Below are 22,002 nucleotides of genomic sequence, written 5' to 3'. Positions count from 1 at the left end.
TATAGAGAGAGTATAGCGTGTGTGTATATAGAGAGAGTATAGCGTGTGTATATAGAGAGAGTATAGCGTGTGTATATAGAGAGAGTATAGCGTGTGTATATAGAGAGAGTATAGCGTGTGTATATAGAGAGAGTATAGCGTGTGTATATAGAGAGAGAGTATAGCGTGTGTATATAGAGAGAGAGTATAGCGTGTGTATATAGAGAGAGTATAGCGTGTGTATATAGAGAGAGTATAGCGTGTGTATATAGAGAGAGTATAGCGTGTGTATATAGAGAGAGTATAGCGTGTGTATAGAGAGAGAGTATAGCGTGTGTATATAGAGAGACAGTATAGCGTGTGTATATAGAGAGACAGTATAGCGTGTGTATATAGAGAGAGAGTATAGCGTGTGTATATAGACAGAGAGTATAGCGTGTGTATATAGAGAGAGTATAGCGTGTGTATATAGAGAGAATATAGCGTGTGTATATAGAGAGAATATAGCGTGTGTATATAGAGAGAGAGTATAGCGTGTGTATATAGAGAGACAGTATAGCGTGTGTATATAGAGAGAGAGTATAGCGTGTGTATATAGAGTATAGCGTGTGTATATAGAGAGAGTATAGCGTGTGTATATATAGAGAGTATAGCGTGTGTATATAGAGAGTATAGCGTGTGTGTATATATAGAGAGTATAGCGTGTGTATATAGAGAGAGTATAGCGTGTGTATATAGAGAGAGAGTATAGCGTGTGTATATAGAGAGAGTATAGCGTGTGTATATATAGAGAGTATAGCGTGTGTATATAGAGAGTATAGCGTGTGTATATATAGAGAGTATAGCGTGTGTATATAGAGAGAGTATAGCGTGTGTATATAGAGAGAGAGTATAGCGTGTGTATATAGAGAGAGTATAGCGTGTGTATATAGAGAGAGAGTATAGCGTGTGTATATAGAGAGAGTATAGCGTGTGTATATAGAGAGAGTATAGCGTGTGTATATAGAGAGAGTATAGCGTGTGTGTATATAGAGAGAGTATAGCGTGTGTATATAGAGAGAGTATAGCGTGTGTATATAGAGAGAGTATAGCGTGTGTATATAGAGAGAGTATAGCGTGTGTGTATATAGAGAGAGTATAGCGTGTGTATATAGAGAGAGTATAGAGTGTGTATATAGAGAGAGTATAGCGTGTGTATATAGAGAGAGTATAGCGTGTGTATATAGAGAGAGTATAGCGTGTGTATATAGAGAGAGTATAGCGTGTGTATATAGAGAGAGAGTATAGCGTGTGTATATAGAGAGAGTATAGCGTGTGTATATAGAGAGAGTATAGCGTGTGTATATAGAGAGAGTATAGCGTGTGTATATAGAGAGAGTATAGCGTGTGTATATAGAGAGAGTATAGCGTGTGTGTATATAGAGAGAGTATAGCGTGTGTATATAGAGAGAGTATAGAGTGTGTATATAGAGAGAGTATAGCGTGTGTATATAGAGAGAGTATAGCGTGTGTATATAGAGAGAGTATAGCGTGTGTATATAGGGTATAGCGTGTGTATATAGAGAGAGAGTATAGCGTGTGTATATAGAGAGAGTATAGCGTGTGTATATAGAGAGAGTATAGCGTGTGTATATAGAGAGAGTATAGCGTGTGTATATAGAGAGAGTATAGCGTGTGTATATAGAGAGAGTATAGCGTGTGTATGGCCGGGGTCACACTTGCGAGAGTGATGAAAGAAACTCACACAAGTCTCTCGCATCAATACTCGGGACCGGAGTGTGCGGCAGCATTGAAATACCTGCAGTTAAATGCTCGAGTGCCGGGTGTTGATACGAGACTCGTGTGAGTTACTTTCATCACTCTCGCAAGTGTGACCCCGGCCTATGTGTGTATATAAAGAGTGTGTGTGTGTGTGTGTATATATAGAGAGAGAAATTATGTGTGTATATAGAGAGAGAAACTGTGTATATATAGAGAGAGTATATAGTGTGTGTGTGTGTGTATATATAGTGTATATTGAGAGTATATATATTGTATATAGATAGAGTATATGTACTCTGCTCAAAAAAATAAAAGGAACATTAAAATCCCACATCCTAGATATCACTGAATGAAATATTCCAGTTGTAAATCTTTATTCATTACATAGTGGAATGTGTTGAGAACAATAAAACCTAAAAATTATCAACGTAAATCACAACTAATATCCCACGGAGGTCTGGAGTTGGAATGATGCTCAAAATCAAAGTGGAAAATGAAGTTACAGGCTGATCCAACTTCAGTGGAAATGCCTCGAGGAAATGATGCTCAGTTGTGTGTGTGGCCTCCATGTGCCTGTATGACCTCCCTACAACGCCTGGGCATCCTCCTGATTAGGCTGCGGATGGTCTCCTGAGGGATCTCCTCCCAGACCTGGACTAAAGCATCTGCCAACTCCTGGACAGTCTGTGATGCAGCATGACGTTGGTGGATGGTGCGAGACATGATATCAAACTAATTTTATGTTTGTGTGTGTAGCCCATTCAGTATCTCCTTCTATCCCCCACCCCCTGAAGATGACTGGACCATCATTGTAAATACATCATTGTAAATACACACCTGTACTTTGTACCTCCCCCACCTCATTGTAGATTGTAAGCTCTCACGAGCAGGGTCGTCTTATTTTGTCTTATTTTGATTTATTATTGTATTGTTAACATTGTTACCTATGACTGTTGTGTTTGAAACTGTTAAACTGTAAAGCGCTGCGGAATATGTTGGCGCTATATAAATAAAGATTATTATTATTATGTCCCAGATGTGTTCAATTGGATTCAGGTTTGGGGAACAGGCGGGCCAGTCCATACCTTCAATGCCTACATCTTGCTGGAACTGCTGACACACTCCAGCCACATGAGGTCTGGCATTGTCCTGCATTAGGAGGAACCCAGGCCCAATCGCACGAGCATATGGTCTCATAAGGTGTCTGAGGATCTCATCTCGGTACCTAATGGCAGTCAGGCTACCTCTGGAGAGCACATGGAAGGCTGTGCGGCCCTCCAAAGAAATGCCACCCCACACCATTACTGACCCACTGCCAAACCGGTCATGCTGAAGGATGTTGCAGGCAGCAGATCGCTCTCCATGGCGTCTCCAGACTCTGTCACGTGCTCAGTGTGAAGCACAGGGCACCAGTGGCGAATTTGCCAGTCCTGGTGTTCTCTGGCAAATGCCAAGCGTCCTGCGCGGTGATGAGCTGTGAGCACAACCCCCATCTGTGGACGTCGGGCACTCAGACCATCCTCATGGAGTGAGTTTCTAACCGTTTGCGCAGACACATACACATGCTCTGGCAGTGCTCCTCCTGTTCCTCCTTGCACAAAGGCTGGGCTAGTGGGCCTGCTGCTGGGTTGTTGCCCTCCTACGGCCCCCTCCACATCTCCTGGTGTACTGGCCTGTCTCCTGGTAGCACTTCCAACCTCTGGAATTTATGCTGACAGACACAGCAAACCTTCTTGCCACAGCTCGCATTGATGTGCCATCCTGGATGAGCTGCACTACCTGAGCCACTTGTGTGGGTTGTAGAGTCCGTCTCATGCTACCACGAGTGTGAAAGCACAACCAACATTCAAAAGTAACCAAAACATCAGCCAGAAAGCATTGGTACTGATATGTGGTCTGTGGTCCCCACCTGCAGAACCACTCCTTTATTGAGTGTGTCTTGGTAATCTTTATATTATATAAAGCTGAATGTGTGTATGTGTGTGTGTATGTATGTCCGGGATTGGCATCTGCACCGTCACAGCTACAGCCACAAAATTTTGCACAGTCACACGTCTGGACCCCGAGAGCGTCATAGGCTATGTTGTGAGGTGAAATTTTAACCCCGCGCTTTCCAATTCACCAAACAATTTTTGCCCTTATCTACATAATGGGGAAAAAGTGAAAGGAAAAGAGTTGGAGGCAAATTGACAGCTGCCAGATGTGAACAAGGGGGACTTAAAGAATGAGAGCGATGGCGCCAAAGAGTATATACCGTACAGTTGCTAAGGTGGGGCCCCGACATGGGATACTCACCACACACGGGGATATGAACACACACACAAAATGCGCCACACACTACCACATGCTTGAACACATATTACCCTCAGCACACATTTCACCACACATACACCAACCTCGCCACATAAAAGTTGAAACACAAAAGTCGCCGCTCAAAACTCGCCATGCGCAAATCTCGCCACATGCAAAAACTAGGCTCACGCAAAACGCGCCACAAGTGCAAAACTCACCTCATGGAAAACTCGCCTCACGCAAAACTTGCACACGCGCAAAAATTGCCACAAGCACAAAAGTTGCAACACATGCAAAAGTTGCCTCACACAAAACTTGCATATACTCAAAAGGCACCACACATAAAACTCGCCATGCGCAAAACTCGCCATGCGCAAAACTTGCTGCACACAACTTGCTACACTAACCTGTCACATGCAACTCGACACACAAAAAGTTGCTACACGCATGTTGCCACACAAAACTCATCTCACAAAAGTCGCTACATGCATGTCGCCACACGCAACTCAACACACACAACTTGACAAACGAAACTCGCCCTAAAACACACACAAGTCTGGTATTATCCTTCAAAAATAAAAATCTGATTAATAAGCAGACAAACTACAAGAGCAACAAATGTACCATATAGGAAATACGGCAGCTGTCAGTCACATGACCTGTCTATTATGTGTATGTGTGAGCTAATACATACTGCCAGGGGGAGGGCTTCCTGTTGGCTGGGGATTTATCAGGCTGCCAATTTAGCTTACAAATACTGAGGTAAAAATACTGAGCAAATAACGTGTGAATGAGGTCTAATACAGGAGGAGATGACATACAGGTATATACTATATACAGGAGGAGATGACACACAGGTATATACTATATACAGGAGCAGATGACCTATTGGTATATACTATATACAGGAGGAGATGACATACAGGTATATGCTATATATAGAAGATGACATACAGGTATATACTATATACAGGAGGAGATTACACACAGATATATACTATATACAGGGGAGATGACACACACGTATATACTATATACAGGAGGAGATGACATACAGGTATATACTATATATAGGAGGAGATGACATACAGGTATATACTATATATAGAAGGAGATGACATACAGGTATATACTATATATAGGAGGAGATGACATACAGGTATATACTATATACAGGGGAGATAACACACAGCAGGTATATACTATATACAGGGGAGATGACATACAGGTATATACTATATACAGGAGATGACATACAGGTGTATACTATATATAAGGGAGATGACAAACATGTATATACTGAGGTGAAAATGAGAGGTGTGAGGTGAAAATGAAAAGGTGTGCGTGCAAAATGAGAGGAGTGAGGGAAAATAGTGGAGTGATCGGAAAATGACAGATGTGAGGTCGAAATGACAAGTGTTAGGGGGGAATGAGAGGAGTGAGGGAGAAAATGAGAGGTGTGAGGGAGAAAATTAGAGATGTAAGGGGGAAAATGAAAGATGTGATTGGGAAAATGAGAGGCGTGATGGGAAAATAAGAGAAGTGAGGTGCTATAACTAACCACAGATATTTACTATGCCCAGGCAATGCCGGGCTCTTCAGCTAGTCTAATATATAAAGCTGAATGTGTGTGTGTGTGTATGTATGTCCGGGATTGGCATCTGCACCGTCGCAGCTACAGCCACAAAATTTTGCACAGTCACACGTCTGGACCCCGAGAGCGTCATAGGCTATATTGTGAGGCGAAATTTTAACCCCGCGCTTTCCAATTCACCAAACAATTTTGCCCCTATCTACATAATGGGGAAAAAAGTGAGAGGAAAAGTGTTGGAGGCGTCGCAGCTACAGCCACAAAATTTTGCACAGTCACACGTCTGGACCCTGAGAGCATCATAGGCTGTGTTGTGAGGTGAAATTTTAACCCCGCGCTTTCCAATTCACCAAACAATTTTGCCCCTATCTACATAATGGGGAAAAGTGAAAGGAAAAGTGTTGGAGGCAAATTGACAGCTGCCAGATATGAACAAGGGGGACTTAAAGAATGAGAGCGATGGCGCCAAAGAGTATATACCGTACAGTTGCTAAGGTGGGGCCCCGACATGGAATACTCACCACACATGGGGATATGAACACACACACAAAATGCGCCACAGACTACCACGTGCTTGAACACATATTACTCTCAGCACACATTTCACAACACATACACCAACCTCGCCACATAAAAGTCTAAACACAAAAGTCGCCGCTCAAAACTCACCACGCGCAAAACTCGACACATGCAAAAACTAGGCTCACGCAAAGCTCGCCACAAGTCCTAAACTCACCTCATGGAAAACTCGCCACACGCAAAACTTGCACACGCGGAAAAATTGCCACATGTACAAAAGTTGCAACACATGCAAAATTTCACAGAAAAACAGGCAAAGGTGCTTACCTGTCTAGGCCTCAAATCAAATGCACTCTCATGGTGCAGTGGGCCCAAGTAAAGATGGCGACTACACAGGTGTGATAATACCAGATAAGACAGCCAGCCTACAATCAGGGAATGGCTGCTTGGCACACCAGTGCAAATAAATAATCTGCAGCAGTGTTCACACAGAGTATGCACAGCAACTGGATCCTAGCCTATTAGTAACGCCGTGTGGCGGGCTGACCAGCGCTAACTGTAATGCGTCCCGTGTGAACAGAGGCCACAACTTACAAAGCCATCAGAGCCCAACTGCACCTCAAAACGTAAAAGTAAAAAAAGTGCACAAGAACATATCAAAATATGTAAGGTATTAGTTAATATTATGGCCACAATACATAAGCTGGCAAGCCACGTCAAGGGTCCTCACGCTTGCCAGTCCTAGTCTAACAGCAAAAACTACCATAGGAGGAAAAAAAAGGAGGAAAAAACCTCCACTATTCTAGAAAAAAAAACACCACAGAAAAACAGGCAAAGGTGCTTATCTGTCGCCATCTTTACTTGGGCCCACTGCACCATGAGAGTGCATTTGATTTGGGGCCTAGACAGGTAAGCACCTTTGCCTGTTTTTCTGTGGTGTTTTTTCTAGAATAGTGGAGGTTTATTCCTCCTTTTTTTTCCTCCTATGGTAGTACATGCAAAACTTGCCTCACACAAAACATGCACATACTCAAAAGGCACCACACATAAAACTCGCCACGCGCAAAACTCGCCATGCGCAAAACTTGCTGCACACAACTTGCAACACTAACCTGTCACATGCAACTCGACACACAAAAAGTTGCTACGTGCATGTTGCCACACAAAACTCATCTCACAAAAGTCGCTACATGCATGTTGCCACACGCAACTCAACACACACAACTTGACACATGAAACTCACCCTAAAACACACAAGTCTGGTATTATCCTTCAAAAATAGAAATCTGATAAATAAGCAGACAAACTACAAGAGCAACAAATGTACTATATAGGAAATATGGCAGCTGTCAGTCACATGACCTGTCTATTATGTGTATGTGTGAGCTAATATATACTGCCAGGAGGAGGGCTGGGGATTTATCAGGCTGCCAATTTAGCTTACAAATACTGAGGTAAAAATACTGAGCAAATAACGTGTGAACGAGGTCTAACACAGGAGGAGATGACATACAGGCATATACTATATACAGGAGGAGATGACACAGATATATACTATATACAGGAGAGATGACACACAGGTATATACTATATAGAGGAGGAGATGACATACAGGTACATACTACATACAGGAGGAGATGACATACAGGTATAAATTATATACAGGAGGAGATGACACACAGGTATATACAGGAGATGACATACAGGTATATACCATATACAGGTGGAGATAACATACAGGTATATACTGTATACAGGAGATGACACACACATATATACTATATACAGGAGGAGATGACATACAGGTATATACTATACACAGGAGCAGATGACACAGGTACATACTATATACAGGAGGAGATGACATACAGGTATATACTATATACAGGAGGAGATGACATACAGGTACATACTATATACAGGGGAGATGACACACAGGTATATACTATATGCAGGAGGAGATGTTTTAGGGTGAGTTTCATGTGTCAAGTTGTGTGTGTTGAGTTGCGTGTGGCAAAATGCATGTAGCGACTTGTGTGAGATGAGTTTTGTCTGGCGACATGCGTGTAGCAACTTTTTGTGTGTCGAGTTGCATGTGACAGGTTAGTGTAGTAAGTTGTGTGCAGCAAGTTTTGCGCATGGCGAGTCTTGCACCTGGCGAGTTTTAGGTGTTGTGCGTTTTGAGTAGGTGCAAGTTTTGTGTGAGGCAACTTTTGCATGTGTTGCAACTTTTGTGCATGTAGCAATTTTTCCAAGTGTGCAAGTTTTGCGTGTGGCGAGTTTTCCATGAGGTGAGTTTTGCACGTGTGGTGAGTTTTGCATGAGCCTAGTTTTGCATGTGGCGAATTTTGCGCATGGGACTTTTGAGTTGCGACTCTTGTGTTTCGACTTGTGTGGTAGTGTATGGCGCATTTTGTCTGTGTGTTCATATCCCCATGTGTGGTGAGTATCCCATGTCGGGGCCCCACCTTAGCAACTGTATGGTATATACTCTTTGGCGCCATCGCTCTCATTCTTTAAGCCCCCCTTGTTCACATCTGGCAGCTGTCAATTTGCCTCCAACACTTTTCCTTTCACTTTTCCCCATTATGTAGATCGTGAATTGGAAAGCGCGGGGTTAAAATTTCACCTCACAACATAGCCTATGATGCTCTCAGGGTCCAGACGTGTGACTGTGCAAAATTTTGTGGCTGTAGCTGCGACGCCTCCAACACTTTTCCTCTCACTTTTTTCCCCATTATGTAGATAGGGGCAAAATTGTTTGGTGAATTGGACCATGCGGGGTTAAAATTTTGCCTCACAACTTAGCCTATGACAGATGTGTGACTGTGCAAAATTTTGTGGCTGTAGCTGCGACGGTGCGGATGCCAATCCCGGACATACACACACATTCAGCTTTATAATATATATATATATATATATATATATATATATATATATATGAATGAAGTTTTTGGCGGTCAGAGTCAATTAGATGGGGAGAGAGCGGCCCCCTTTACAGGAGGAGTCCCATCGAGATTTATGCCTATGATTTCCCCCGGCAATTTGGTAGATTTATTTGAAGCGCAAGTTGTTAAAGATGTGGAGGCGCTCATTTATCCGAAACCCCCCAACAATTTAACTAGAGGGGAAACCATGGCCCTACGAGAGATACGGACATGGGATGATACGGTGGTACGGGCCGCCGATAAGGGGGGTAAAACGGTGCTGCTTCCCAGATCCTACTACATCGCTGAAGCAGAAAGACAATTGTCTGATAGTACGGTATATAAATTGTTACCAAACAATCCATTGCAGAAATATAAAGGTGATTTGAGGTCCTTGTTAAGAAGGTATACAGAGTTGGGCGTAATTACCCAGAAAAAAGCAGAGAGATTGCTACCGGAGTTCCCCACCACACCCCACTGGTATCATATTCCGAAGGTGCACAAGTCTGTTCATTGTCCTCCAGGGCGGCCGATCGTGTCTGGGATAGGGTCGCTCATTGAGCCCCTATCCCAGTACATTGATTGGTTACTGCGCCCTATGCTGAAAGATATTCCGGCTTATCTAAAAGACACAAATTCTTTTCTTACTAGTGTTCAGAATTTTGAATGGCATGAAGGCTATTCTTTAGCCTCAATAGATGTTGAAAGCCTTTATACGCGGATCCCGCAGAAGATTGGTGTGGAGGCCATCGAGCAGATTTTGTGCACTACAGATAGAAGTCGTGATTTTATTGACTTTATTTGTGAAGGATTAGACTTCATTTTGACACATAATGCATTTATGTTTTTGGAGGATTGGTATGTGCAACAGGTGGGGACTGCTATGGGGACTCCGGTAGCTTGTACTTTCGCTAATTTATTTTTCGGCCTCTTTGAGGAGAAATATATCTATGCGAGTAGTAACACTTTTTTACAGCATATCAAATTCTATCAAAGGTATATTGACGATGTAGTAGTGGTCTGGGACAGCACAGAGGAAGCCTTCAGTGACTTTGTATTGCATTTAAACAGCAGCAATAACATGAATATGTCCTTTACGTCAGTTTTTGGAGGACAGCGGTTAGAATTTTTAGATGTGTTAGTAGAAATTAAGAAAGGTAAAATCTGCACATCTTTATACTGCAAACCTGTGGCAGCTAACACGATGATGCGGTACGAGAGTTTCCACCCCATGCACACAAAGCGGTCGCTGCCGCGTAGTCAGTTCTTAAAGGTGAGTCGAGTAAACAACACCGATGAGGGTTTCGAACGTCAATCAGATGAGATGTTGCAGACGTTCAGAAAGAGGGGTTACCCAGAGAACCTGCCACTATCAGCAAGGGAAAAGGTAGCTAGAGAAAGAAGAATGGTGAGTAGAACTGAATTACCGGTACAGCGAGCAGAGGTAGGAAAGAGATTTAATTTTTGCTTTGCATACAGTAGCATGGATCGTCAGATTAGGTTGGCCATAAAGAGAAATTGGCATATCTTGGGACAGGACAAGGATCTGGCGAGCGTAGTAGCCAGAGGTCCCTTGATAGCTAATAAAAGAAGTATTAGGTTAAGGGATAGACTGGTAAGAAACCGGTTAACCAAACCTAATCAGAATTGGCTGAACTCCGCAGTACCGCGCGGTAATTTTAAGTGCGGACACTGCACTTTCTGCAATCAGCACGCAACGGACCGGGTGCTCAGGATGGGGGCACTAAGACATGTAGTAAGAAATGTTATTACCTGCAGGACAGACCACGTAGTTTACGTGGTCTTCTGTCCATGTAGGTTTTACTACATAAGGAAGACTATATGGCCGCTATTCATCCGTTTCCGGGAACATTGCAGATCGATAGGAGTAGGAAAAGGGGTGCCGCGCTTGATCACTCATGTAAGAGAAAAACACGGGGGGAGTTCAGGTTGTCTTACCTTTGTGGGGATTGAAAAGGTCACTTTGCCGGCGAGAGGAGGCGATTTGGATAATTTGCTCCTTAGAGCCGAGGCAAGATGGATCATGCGCAGTAACGCGATGGGGCCATTGGGCTTTAATGACAGGATAGATCTTTCGATTTTTCTCTAATTAAAGGGTTAATTTAGGTAGTAAGTTGCTGACTGTGGAATAAATTATTTATAGTGCTTTTGTATACATTTATATTTGTATTGTTCGTATGAATTCATCATTTAGTATTTGATTCATTATTTGTTTCCTTGTATCAGCTTAAAATCGTGTAGTCTAGGAACGCTTATTGCGTCACATTGTTTTATATTGTGCTTTTTATAGAGTGTATTTTAGTTGTGGGAGGGATTTGGTGGTGGAGGGAGGTGTCATGGCCGGAACTATATTTCTGCTGTCTTGCCCTTTCACTAACTGACCTGTAGAAGCGCAAGCACAGCGCTTAACGGCCGTCGTCCTCGTTCTCCCCTGCTCACCAGAGCTTCGGCTCCGTCGTTCCCGGCCATGAATTTTATCTGGATGTATTGTTAATAAAAGTTTTGCATTTCATGAAGACCGGTGAGTGCCCTCATCTTTTTATATACATATATATATATATATATATATATATATATATACACACACGTATATATAGATTGTGAACATGATAGTATGTGCGCACGAGCGATAGTCAAAGGGTTCCTTCTCACTTGGGAGAAATATGTCAGAGTCTCAAAGGTTAAAACCCTCCTCTGGTGCCGGCACACCAGAGCAGAGCCCTGGAGTGCTGGCGCCAGAGCAGGGTTTTAATCTGCGAGATTCGAACGTATTTCTCGCAAGTGAGAAGGAACCCTTATAGTGAGTCACATAGTGCATCTGTATGATAGATAATGTATGCAGTTGAAATCAGCGGTTTCCATCCACTATATAAAAAGACATCTGCAGGTTTTTCTCATTATCTGACATGAAATCAGAATAAACCTTTCCTGTCTTAGGCTGCAGTCACACTAGCAGTATTTGGTCAGTATTTTACATCAGTATTTGTAAGCCAAAACCAGGAGTGGAACAATTAGAGGAAAAGTATAATAGAAACACATCCACCACATATGCATTTATCACCCACTCCTGGTTTTGGCTTACAAATACTGATGTAAAATACTGACCAAATACTGCTAGTGTGACAGCAGCCTTAGGTCAATTAGGATTACCATAATTAATATTTGCCAAATGCCAGAATAATTAAGAGAATGTTTTAAGGCATGTTTATTACTTACTGCAAAGTCAAAAGTTTCCATACACTAAGATTACTATCCCTTTTAACAGTTCTGGACTGCCTGAATAATGATGTCATTTGTTTTGAAGTTTTTTGGCAATATCCGAGTTAAATAGAGACACACCTGTGGATGTATTTTAATGCACACCTGAAACACACTGCTTCTTTGTGTAGCATTATGGGAAAGTGTAAAGACATCAGCCAAGATATCAGGAAGAGAATTGTGGACTTTGCACAAGTCTGGCTCATCCTTGGGTACTATGTCAAGATACCTGAAGGGGCCTCGTTCATCTGTACAAACAATTATACGCAACTACAAACAAGATGGGAATCTCAAGCCATAATACCGCTCATGAAGGAGACGTGTTCTGTGTCCCATAAAGTAACATGCTTTGGTCCGACATGTGCATATCAACCCAAGGACAAAAGACACTGTGAAGATGGTGGAAGCTGGTAAGATTGTGTCAATATCCACAGTGAAATGAGTACTGTATCAACACGGCCTGAAAGGCCACAATCAGGAAGAAGCCATTACTCCAAAAGAAACATAACAGATTAATGTTTGCAAATGCACACAGGTACAAAGACCTTCATTTTGGAGGCATTTCCTGTGGTCTGATGAAACTAAAATTGAACTCTTTGGGCATAATGACCATTTTTAGATTTGAAGTAAAAAGGGAGAAGCTTGGGAGCCTAAGAACACCATCCAAACTGTGAAAAATGATGGAGGCAGCATCATGTTCTGGGGTTGTTTTGCTGCAGGAGGGACTGGTGCACTTCACAAAGCAGATGGCATCATAAGAAAAGATGATAATGTGGCAATACTGAAACATCTCAAGACATCAAGCAGGAAGTTAAAGCTTGTGCGGAAATGGGTCTTCCAAATGGACAATGACCCGAAGCATACTGCCAAAATGGTAACAAAGTCATTGTTTTGGAGTGGCCATCACAAAGCCCTGGTCTCAATCCTAATGAAAATTGATGGCCAAAGCTGAAAAGGCCAGTGTGAGCAAGGCGACCTACAAACCTGGACGAGTTACACCAGTTTTATCAGGATGAATGGGCCCAAATTCTGACCAACTATTGTGGGAAGCTCGTGGAAAGAGATCCCAAACGTTTAGTAACATAGTTAGTAAGGCCGAAAAAAGACATTTGTCCATCCAGTTCAGCCTATATTCCATCATAATAAATACCCAGATCTACGTCCTTCTACAGAACCTAATTTGACCCAAGTCATTCAGTTTAAGGGCAAAGATATCAAATACTAATGAATCGGATGAAAAATTTTGACTTTGCAGTAATAAAAATACTTTAATACATTCTCTCTCATTCTGGCATTTGGCAAATAATTATGGTAATCCTAATTGACCTAATATGGGAAAGGTTTATTCTGATTTTATGTCAGATATTGAGGAAAAGCATGCAGATGTGTTTTATAGTGGATGGAAACTTCTGGTTTTAGCTGTAGGTAGTGTTAGTGTGCTTCTTTAAAGAGAGTATATATGTTATATATTGAGTGTGCTATTAGAGGAAAGTGTTAATATAAAGAGTACACATACTGCAACCAGATCTGTCAGGGTAAATAATCACACAAAGAAAAGATTCAGCAAATGCAATTTAATGTTCTGGACAAAAAGCAAACGAATGCTTGAGGAGACAAATCCTCTGTCCGCAGGAGTAGAAAAGAAAAATATAAATATTCTCAAAAATAAATTAACTAGGAGTCTACAGAAAATAAGATGTTTTCATGGAAAACTTGGAAAGACAGTGAGACGGAATTACAGTCAACGGAAGGTACGGCACGTTCACCATGTGTCCGGCTTCAGGGGTATACATCATCCGCTAGGATCCATATAATAAGGGCAGCTTGTAGCCAGCCAGCACCATCACAAGACACTGAACCAGCAGCTCAGCAGTTCTAAGTCAAGACATTAACACATCACTGGCACAGCAGTGAGAACACATCATGCTACATAACAGGAGGACACGGTGGTACCATGTCAGGAAGAGGCATCGGGCTTCGGTGGCAGTAGGAAGCAGTGAGTAGAGATCGGCAGTCTGTGGCGGCCAGCACATACTCTAGCGCTGACCATGTGCGCAGCCATCCAATGCGACAGCCCCAGGCTGCAGGAGATGAGAGGACAAGACATGCACAGGTATAGCAGCAAGTGTCACCACACGGGGAGGCAGACCCACTCCTGTTATTGCCTGTGGGCACAGCCCTAGATCGCTGCCCTCCACCATGCCAGGCGTAGAGTCCAGGACAGGGGCTACAATGCAAGTAAAGTGGGTGAGTTCAGAGAGTCTGAGGACTGCTCGTTGCTGCTGCTTCCTCTGCGATGGGCCGTGCCGCAGTTAGGGAAAGCGCCAGACTCCGGGTAGGTGAAGACAAACGAGGTGGTGTAGGTGGTGCACGTCGGAGTGCAGGTAACAACCGGAGTGCACAGCGGCTCCATCTCCGCAGACAGTGTGCTGTACAGAGGCTCCCAGTCAGCAGTGTACAGGGTGCTGGACAGGTCCACATCCGGCACAGAGCGGGCAGCGTCAGTTACTCCAGCAACAGGGGAGCTGAAGAGGAATTCATCTAAGGGCTCAGATTTTAGGTCTAGCGGGACCTGCAGCTGGGTGGTCTCCTTCTCTGGAATGGAAGACTGTGAAATGTCTACTGGAAAGAGGGGCTCAGCCGTAGCTTCAGAGCTGGAAGTGCAGGTGACGTCAGAGAGGAGGCCCAGGTCCAGGGAGGAGGTCAGGTCCTGGAATGCCCCCTCCAGGTCATGTGGAATCTTGCAGGCTGGTTTATGTGCCGCCAAGATGAACTCCAGCTTTTCCTTCTCCTTCAGTAGATTAGCGATCTCGGCCTGCAGCGCAGATTTCTGATCCTCCAGATCGTCCGTCTCCTGCAGAACGTGAAGGGGCTGATTAGACCTCAGGGATCGGCACTGAGCGGTGACAGCACAAGGCAGAAACAGAAATATGGTGGGATACTTACAGCCTGGAGGGTGTCTGTCAGCTCACGGCGACGGTTACGGCATTTAGCTGCTGCCATTTTGTTCCTTTCCCGACGCACTTTTCTCTTCTCCTCCTCCTCTGGAGAAAGCTGCAAGATGAAACACAGGTCAGCAGCTGACAAGTTTCCCCCCCCACCAGTGCCCCGCAGCCCCCAGAGCATCCGCCAGCAGCCCCCCACCAGTGCCCGCAGCCCCTACAAGTGTACAGGTGTAAAGACTAGAAGTTACCTGCTCCAGCTTTCCCCTCCTTCCATGGCTCTGGCCTCGTCCAGATGATCCTTTTATTACTCCAGTGTGGCTGAATGCTGGAGAGGCCCCGTACGGATGTGCCCTGGACTGTGAGGGGGCCACAGAGGAGATGAGGGTGGGCTGCACCAACCACTGCAGGTCTGGAGAGGTGGAGATGGCAGTGACCGTGGGGACAAAACCGCTGCTGGACTCCGCACTGAACTCCTGCAGAGGAAGAAAGGGTAGTGAGATAAAGGACCACTACTCCCCCCATTACACCTGTCCCCCACCCCAACTACTATTACACACACACACACACACACCTGAAGAGTAAGGAGAGCAGTGGGCTACAGGGCTACTATCCCCCCTCACCATGCAGTGGGCTACTATTCCCCCCCCCCATGCAGTGGGCTACAGGACTACTATCCCCCTCACCATGCAGTGGGCTACTATTCCCCCCCCCCCCCCCCCCCATGCAGTGGGCTACAGGACTACTATCCCCCACCATGCAGTGGGCTACAGGACTACTATCCCCCTATTCCTGCAGGGAGTTGCACGACCACCGCTCCCCGTGCACATCCCCCAGCACGGTTCCCCGTTCCCGCAGCTCCCGGAGCCGGCGCAGGCTATAAATAGCTGTGACGTCACGGGTGACGCAGGAGCCGCTCCGGAGTCTCCTGAATGAACCCAGGATTTATCAATGAACCGCGGCCACAAGGGTGGGCGACACCCGGGACCCCTCACACACTGCCCGGGACCCCCGCAGCGCGGACACCCTGCAGTCCTGAGACTCTTACCGTCGGGGTTAGCGGAGAGCCGAGGCTGGAGAAAGAAGCGGCCGGTGACGGGTAATAAGTCAGGCTGTCTCCAGTCGGGGAGGCGCTGCTGCAGCGGGACGAGGCCGCCTCGTAGTCGGGGTTGCTGTGGATTCCGTGGTACATGGCTCCGGCTAGTTCTCTCTCGCCTATCGGTCTGCTCTCCTGAGCTGTCACTACAGCTACTCGCTTGCTGGCAGCCTTATATACCAGCGGCGCCAGGCACTATGAATGAGCGACGTCACTCCGGATCAAACCACCCACATGGGCTGATCTCCTGCACCGTGTGACCCGCCACTCACTCGCCAGCGGGAAGCTACAAGCACTCACCCTCCAGCTGCCTGTCCGCACTGCACTCACTTTCTCTGCCTTCCTTTAACTGTGAGAGTCAATAGAGTGCATCAGATCCCCCCGTGGATTCCCCTTAGTGGACTGGTCCAAAATCGAGAATCCACTGACGCAGATACCCTTAAAAGGAAAACATCCTGTTTTAAGGGCGGGGCTGCCGGGAAGAGCCCTGAGAGGAGCAGTGAATGTGGGAGGAGCCAGGACAAACAGACACAAACAAGAGCGCAGCGCCATGGACACAGCACAGCGTGCAACTATATACACACGCATATATAACACTATATATATATATACCCCATATATAACACTATATATATATATATACCCCATATATAACACTATATATATATACCCCATATATAACACTATATATATATATATACCCATATAACACCCTATATATATATAACACCCTATATATATACCCCCCTATATATATATATATATATATATATATATATATATATATACCCCATATATAACACCCTATATATATATATACCACCATATATATATACATACCCCATATATAATAATAATCTTTATAATAATCTTTATTTTTATATAGCGCTAACATATTCCACAGCGCTTTACAGGTTGCAGACATTATCATCGCTGTCCCCGATGGGGCACACAATCTAAATTCCCTATCAGTATGTCTTTTGCAATGTGGGAGGAAACCGGAGAACCCGGAGGAAACCCACGCAAACACGGAGAGAACATACAAACTCTTTGCAGATGTTGTCCTTGGTGGGGTTCGAACCCAGGACTCCAGCGCTGCAAGGCTGCTGTGCTAACCACTGCGCCACCGTGCACTATATATATATATATATATCCCATATATAACACCCTATATATATATATACATACCCCATATATAACACTATATATATACAGGGCCGGCTCCAGGTTTTCAAGGGCCCCGGGCGAAAGAGTCTCAGTGGGCCCCCCCCTTTAACACATACCCCGATTTATGATGCACAGATACGGCAGAGAATTGTATAGTACAATGCCAGATTTCACTTCTTACATGAGTGACAGTTATTGTAAATTCTGCAGTGTATATATACAGGACAGGAGGAGTGGTACTGTGCAGTGTATATATACAGGAGGAAAGGTGCTGTGCAGTGTATATATACAGGAGGAAAGGTGCTGTGCAGTGTATATATACAGGATAGGAGGAGTGGTACTGTGCAGTGTATATATATACAGGACAGGAGGAGTGGTACTGTGCAGTGTATATATACAGGAGGAAAGGTGCTGTGCAGTGTATATATACAGGAGGAAAGGTGCTGTGCAGTGTATATATACAGGGGGAGTGGTGCTGTGCAGTGTATATATACAGGGGGAGAGGTGCTGTGCAGTGTATATATACAGGGGGAGAGGTGCTGTGCAGTGTATATATACAGGGGGAGAGGTGCTGTGCAGTGTCGTGAGCAGGGCGTTGTTGTATCAGAAAATCTTTTCTGTTTTCTGAGTTTTTCTATGAAACAAAGACTTTTCTACATAAACAACTTTATTTGGTTTTGCAGCCCCAACAGATCTGTGCTACAAAGTAACAGGTGGCTCGGGCATTAATGAGGGACCTGATGCTGAATCCTTTCCACAAACCCTAATGACCCAATTAGTGCCCCGTCATTAGAACCTCATTAAACACCTCCCTGTCCTGAGCAGTCATGTACAGTATGAGGGGATCCTGCAGCCCACCCCCTGACTGCTCCATACCATACACTGCCCTCTGTCGCGCTCACTATTATCCTGTGCATTTCTCCGTCATCGTTACCCCATGTTACACTTGTCACCCCCCACTACAGAGTAGCAGGGCAGCCAATGTCACCCCCTCCCGGACCCTAATGGCAGCAGGAAATGTCTGCTCCTCTATTGGGTTGGAACCTGATTTAATCAAGGAATAATGTGGATTTGTTGCCGGTGGCCGCAGGGGAAGGGTTAAGTGATGCCATGTCCTTGGTGGGAGCAGTGGCAGCTGCTGGGACCTGGACAGACACAACCAATGTTGCTGTGACTGCACAGTGTGACCTGGAGGAGAGAAGCTGAGACTCCGGAGCAGAAATCACCCACATGCCAGCACTGGGCAGAGTCCCTCCAGTCACCAGCCTGGGGCCACAGGGCCCCAACATACAGCCCACAGCTCAGTGTTATCCATGGCAGCAGCTCCCCTTCCTCCTGGCATCTGGTTAACCCCATTTATGCGGGTCGGATTGTTATCTTTAAGGTTCAGCAATAACCTTCATACAGATGGGAAAGGGTTAAGCTTCTTCCTACCCCACTGGTGCAGGTTTGGTGCAGCATGCATGTATTCTGGGAGAGCTGGGTGGCTGCAGGTTGCAGGCTGCACCCCACCAGCTGCTCCTCCAGACATCACCCACATTTTTAGGTAGCGGAGACAGACAGCAGCAGACTGAGCCACAAGTCCATCTGCAACCACTGCTCTGCTGGATACCTTTGCACTCACTCAGTCACTGGTAGGAGCTCTGGAATCTGCCTGATAAACTTCAGCACTGCAGCCAGCCAGGGGCCAGAGCAGGAGAAAGTGCTCTTTCCACCCACAATGTCACACTGGCTTCCTTCTCTTAACCCCTATGTGTGTCTGCCTGGCTGCACTGACTGAGTGAGAAGATGCTTGTGTCAGAGCTAGCACATAGGGGTTAAGAGAACGCAGCCAGCAGTGACTTTGTGGGCGGAGAGTTCTCCTGCTCTGCTCTCCCAGCTGTATCTATGACAGCGTGAGTGGGCCCCCCTCTCTCCCCAGGGCCCCGGCATTTGCCCAGGTGCGCCGGGTGCTGACGCCGGCCCTGTATATATATATATATATATATCCCATATATAACACCCTATATATATACACATACCCCATATATATATCCCATATATAACACCCTATATATATATATACATATCCCATATATAACACTATATATATATATATATATACACACACACATACCCCATATATAAAACCCTATATACAGTATATATATATATATATATATATATATATATACACATATTATTTATTGTTATTATTTATTATTATAGCGCCATTTATTCCATGGCGCTTTACATGTGAGGAGGGGTATACATAATAAAAACAGGTACAATAATCTTAAAGGGACACTGTCACCTGAATTTGGAGGGAACAATCTTCAGCCATGGAGGCGGGGTTTTCGGGTGTTTGATTCACCCTTTTCTTACCCGCTGGCTGCATGCTGGCTGCAATATTGGATTGAAGTTCATTCTCTGTCCTCTGTAGTACATGCCTGCACAAAGCAATCTTGCCTTGCACAGGCGTGTACTATGTTAATAGATAGTGTATCCTCCTGCACGGCGCCGATACCCTCTGAGCACACAAGCGCTATCACCATTGCGAGTGTCTCGCCATTCTGCAGAGCTCAGTCACCGTACCTACAGACTGCTCCAGGCGCTTCCCTCCCGGGCTCCGTCCGATGTTGGCACCCATGTAACTTTTGTGGCTTCCAGTATTCCAAAAACTCTGTCTGATGAAGGTCTTGTGATTAGACCGAAAACGTTTATTGTTGAGCTGGATGCACTGAATAAACGAATTGTTCACTTCTCACCTTGCAAAAATATCTCCTGAGTGCCTAGTATTTTATTGCGTACAATTTTCATAGTCATGAAAATACAGAAAAACCTTTAAATGAGGTGTGTTCAAACGTTTGGTCTGTACTGTATATATATATATATATATATATATATATATATATATATATATATATATATATATATATATATGTATATATTCAAGCAAAAAACAGGCAGCACTCCATTATATCTTGATCAACTGTGCAGAGTTTAATCAGACCCACATGTCTTTACCGCAACGTTTCGGCTCCAAATGAGCCTTTCTCAAGCTTGCAACTTGCAATAACTGGGGGCTCCATTAGAGCTTTTGCTTTGAGGCTCATGCTGTTCAAGTTGCGCCACTGCACATGATCACCAGCGCCGACACCAGAGAATCCTCACAGCACGCGCGCTCCGTGAGGATTCAGAATTCGGCACATCATTGAGTCACTGCGGACTTTAACTTTAAGCCTGAATAACTACTTTAATCAAGAACACTGTACTAAGACTGAGATTACCGCCACACAGTGACCATATAATGGTGATAACCGTCCTACACTAGTGCTCTGCTGACCATATACTGTATGTTTGTGTTATGCAGGTGTCACTAATTGTTGCCATTCATTTTTCCTTTTCCTTTGCATTCCACCCAGACCGCCATGACCTTTTCTTCCATCCATAACTCATCCCTGCAAAATGTAACACACAGACATCTTCACGTTACTGATTTTCCAGGACCTTCCTCACATTCTACCACCTCTACACAAACCACAGCTTGATACCTTATAATAATTCCCCTGTGCCTCCTTTAATAATGCTGCCTCTTGACCTCTTATATTAATGACCCTGTACCTCCTTATAGTAATAAAAATATCCCATGTGCTTTCTTATATTACTAATAATAATGACTCCTTGCTTCCCCTAAAATTATAACAATCCCCCCATTGTGCATCGTTATAATAATAACCCTCAGTGCCTCTTTATTGTAATAATGCTCCTGAGCAAAGGTGTACATAGAAATAACAGGCGCCTCATAGAAAAAGTCCTATCACATCACAAAGAAGTGCATATTTCCCATGAAACGAAGAAGGAAATGTATTGCCGCACTTAGACAATTATTTTACCCCTACTGAAGCACCTAAGTGATCTCACTTAATATGATACCCCTTTTAAGACCCCCGTAAAGTATTATAACCCCCCACAAAGTAGAATGACCACACAGTATGATTGCCCCACAAATCTTACACAAAGTATGATGTCCCACACAGTAAGATTATCACCACAGCCTCCTAAACAGTATGGTATTCACCAAAACCCTGAATATACAGTATGAGGACCCCGCAGCCCCCATACAGTATGATGTCACCATAACTATCCCAAAGAATATGATGGTCACCACAGCCCTCAACATAGTATAAGGTACTCCATAGACATCCAGATAGTATAATGTTCACCACAGCCGCCTCACACAGCATGATGTCAACCACAACCACCCTACACAGTAAGCTGGTCCCTCCACAGCCACCCCATACAGTATGATAGATCCTTATACACGATGAAGATCCCCCATAGCCCCAATACTGTATTACAGTCCCCCACATCTCCCTATATAGTTTGATGGTCCACTTCACAGCCCCCCATATAGTATGATGGTCTCTCCAACAGGCCCCTATATAGTAAGATGATCCCCCAACCAAA

The 22,002-nt window shown here is 44.5% G+C and overlaps 1 protein-coding gene across 1 annotated transcript; it reads right to left on the bottom strand.

Moving 5' to 3' along the window:
- Nucleotides 1-13,907: 13,907 nt before the first annotated feature.
- FOS (Fos proto-oncogene, AP-1 transcription factor subunit) lies at nt 13,908-16,739 on the bottom strand. Its single transcript, XM_069736249.1, has 4 exons — nt 16,339-16,739; nt 15,542-15,766; nt 15,295-15,402; nt 13,908-15,202 (listed from the first exon to the last, which is right to left on the bottom strand). Exons 1-4 carry the CDS (start codon nt 16,480-16,482, stop codon nt 14,576-14,578), a joined length of 1,104 nt encoding a protein of 367 aa, XP_069592350.1. The 5' UTR covers nt 16,483-16,739; the 3' UTR covers nt 13,908-14,575.
- Nucleotides 16,740-22,002: the final 5,263 nt, after the last annotated feature.

This window comes from Ranitomeya imitator, chromosome 1, assembly GCF_032444005.1.
Source record: "Ranitomeya imitator isolate aRanImi1 chromosome 1, aRanImi1.pri, whole genome shotgun sequence".
Lineage (NCBI taxonomy): Eukaryota > Metazoa > Chordata > Amphibia > Anura > Dendrobatidae > Ranitomeya > Ranitomeya imitator.
This window is presented reverse-complemented; position numbering and strand designations above follow the sequence as displayed.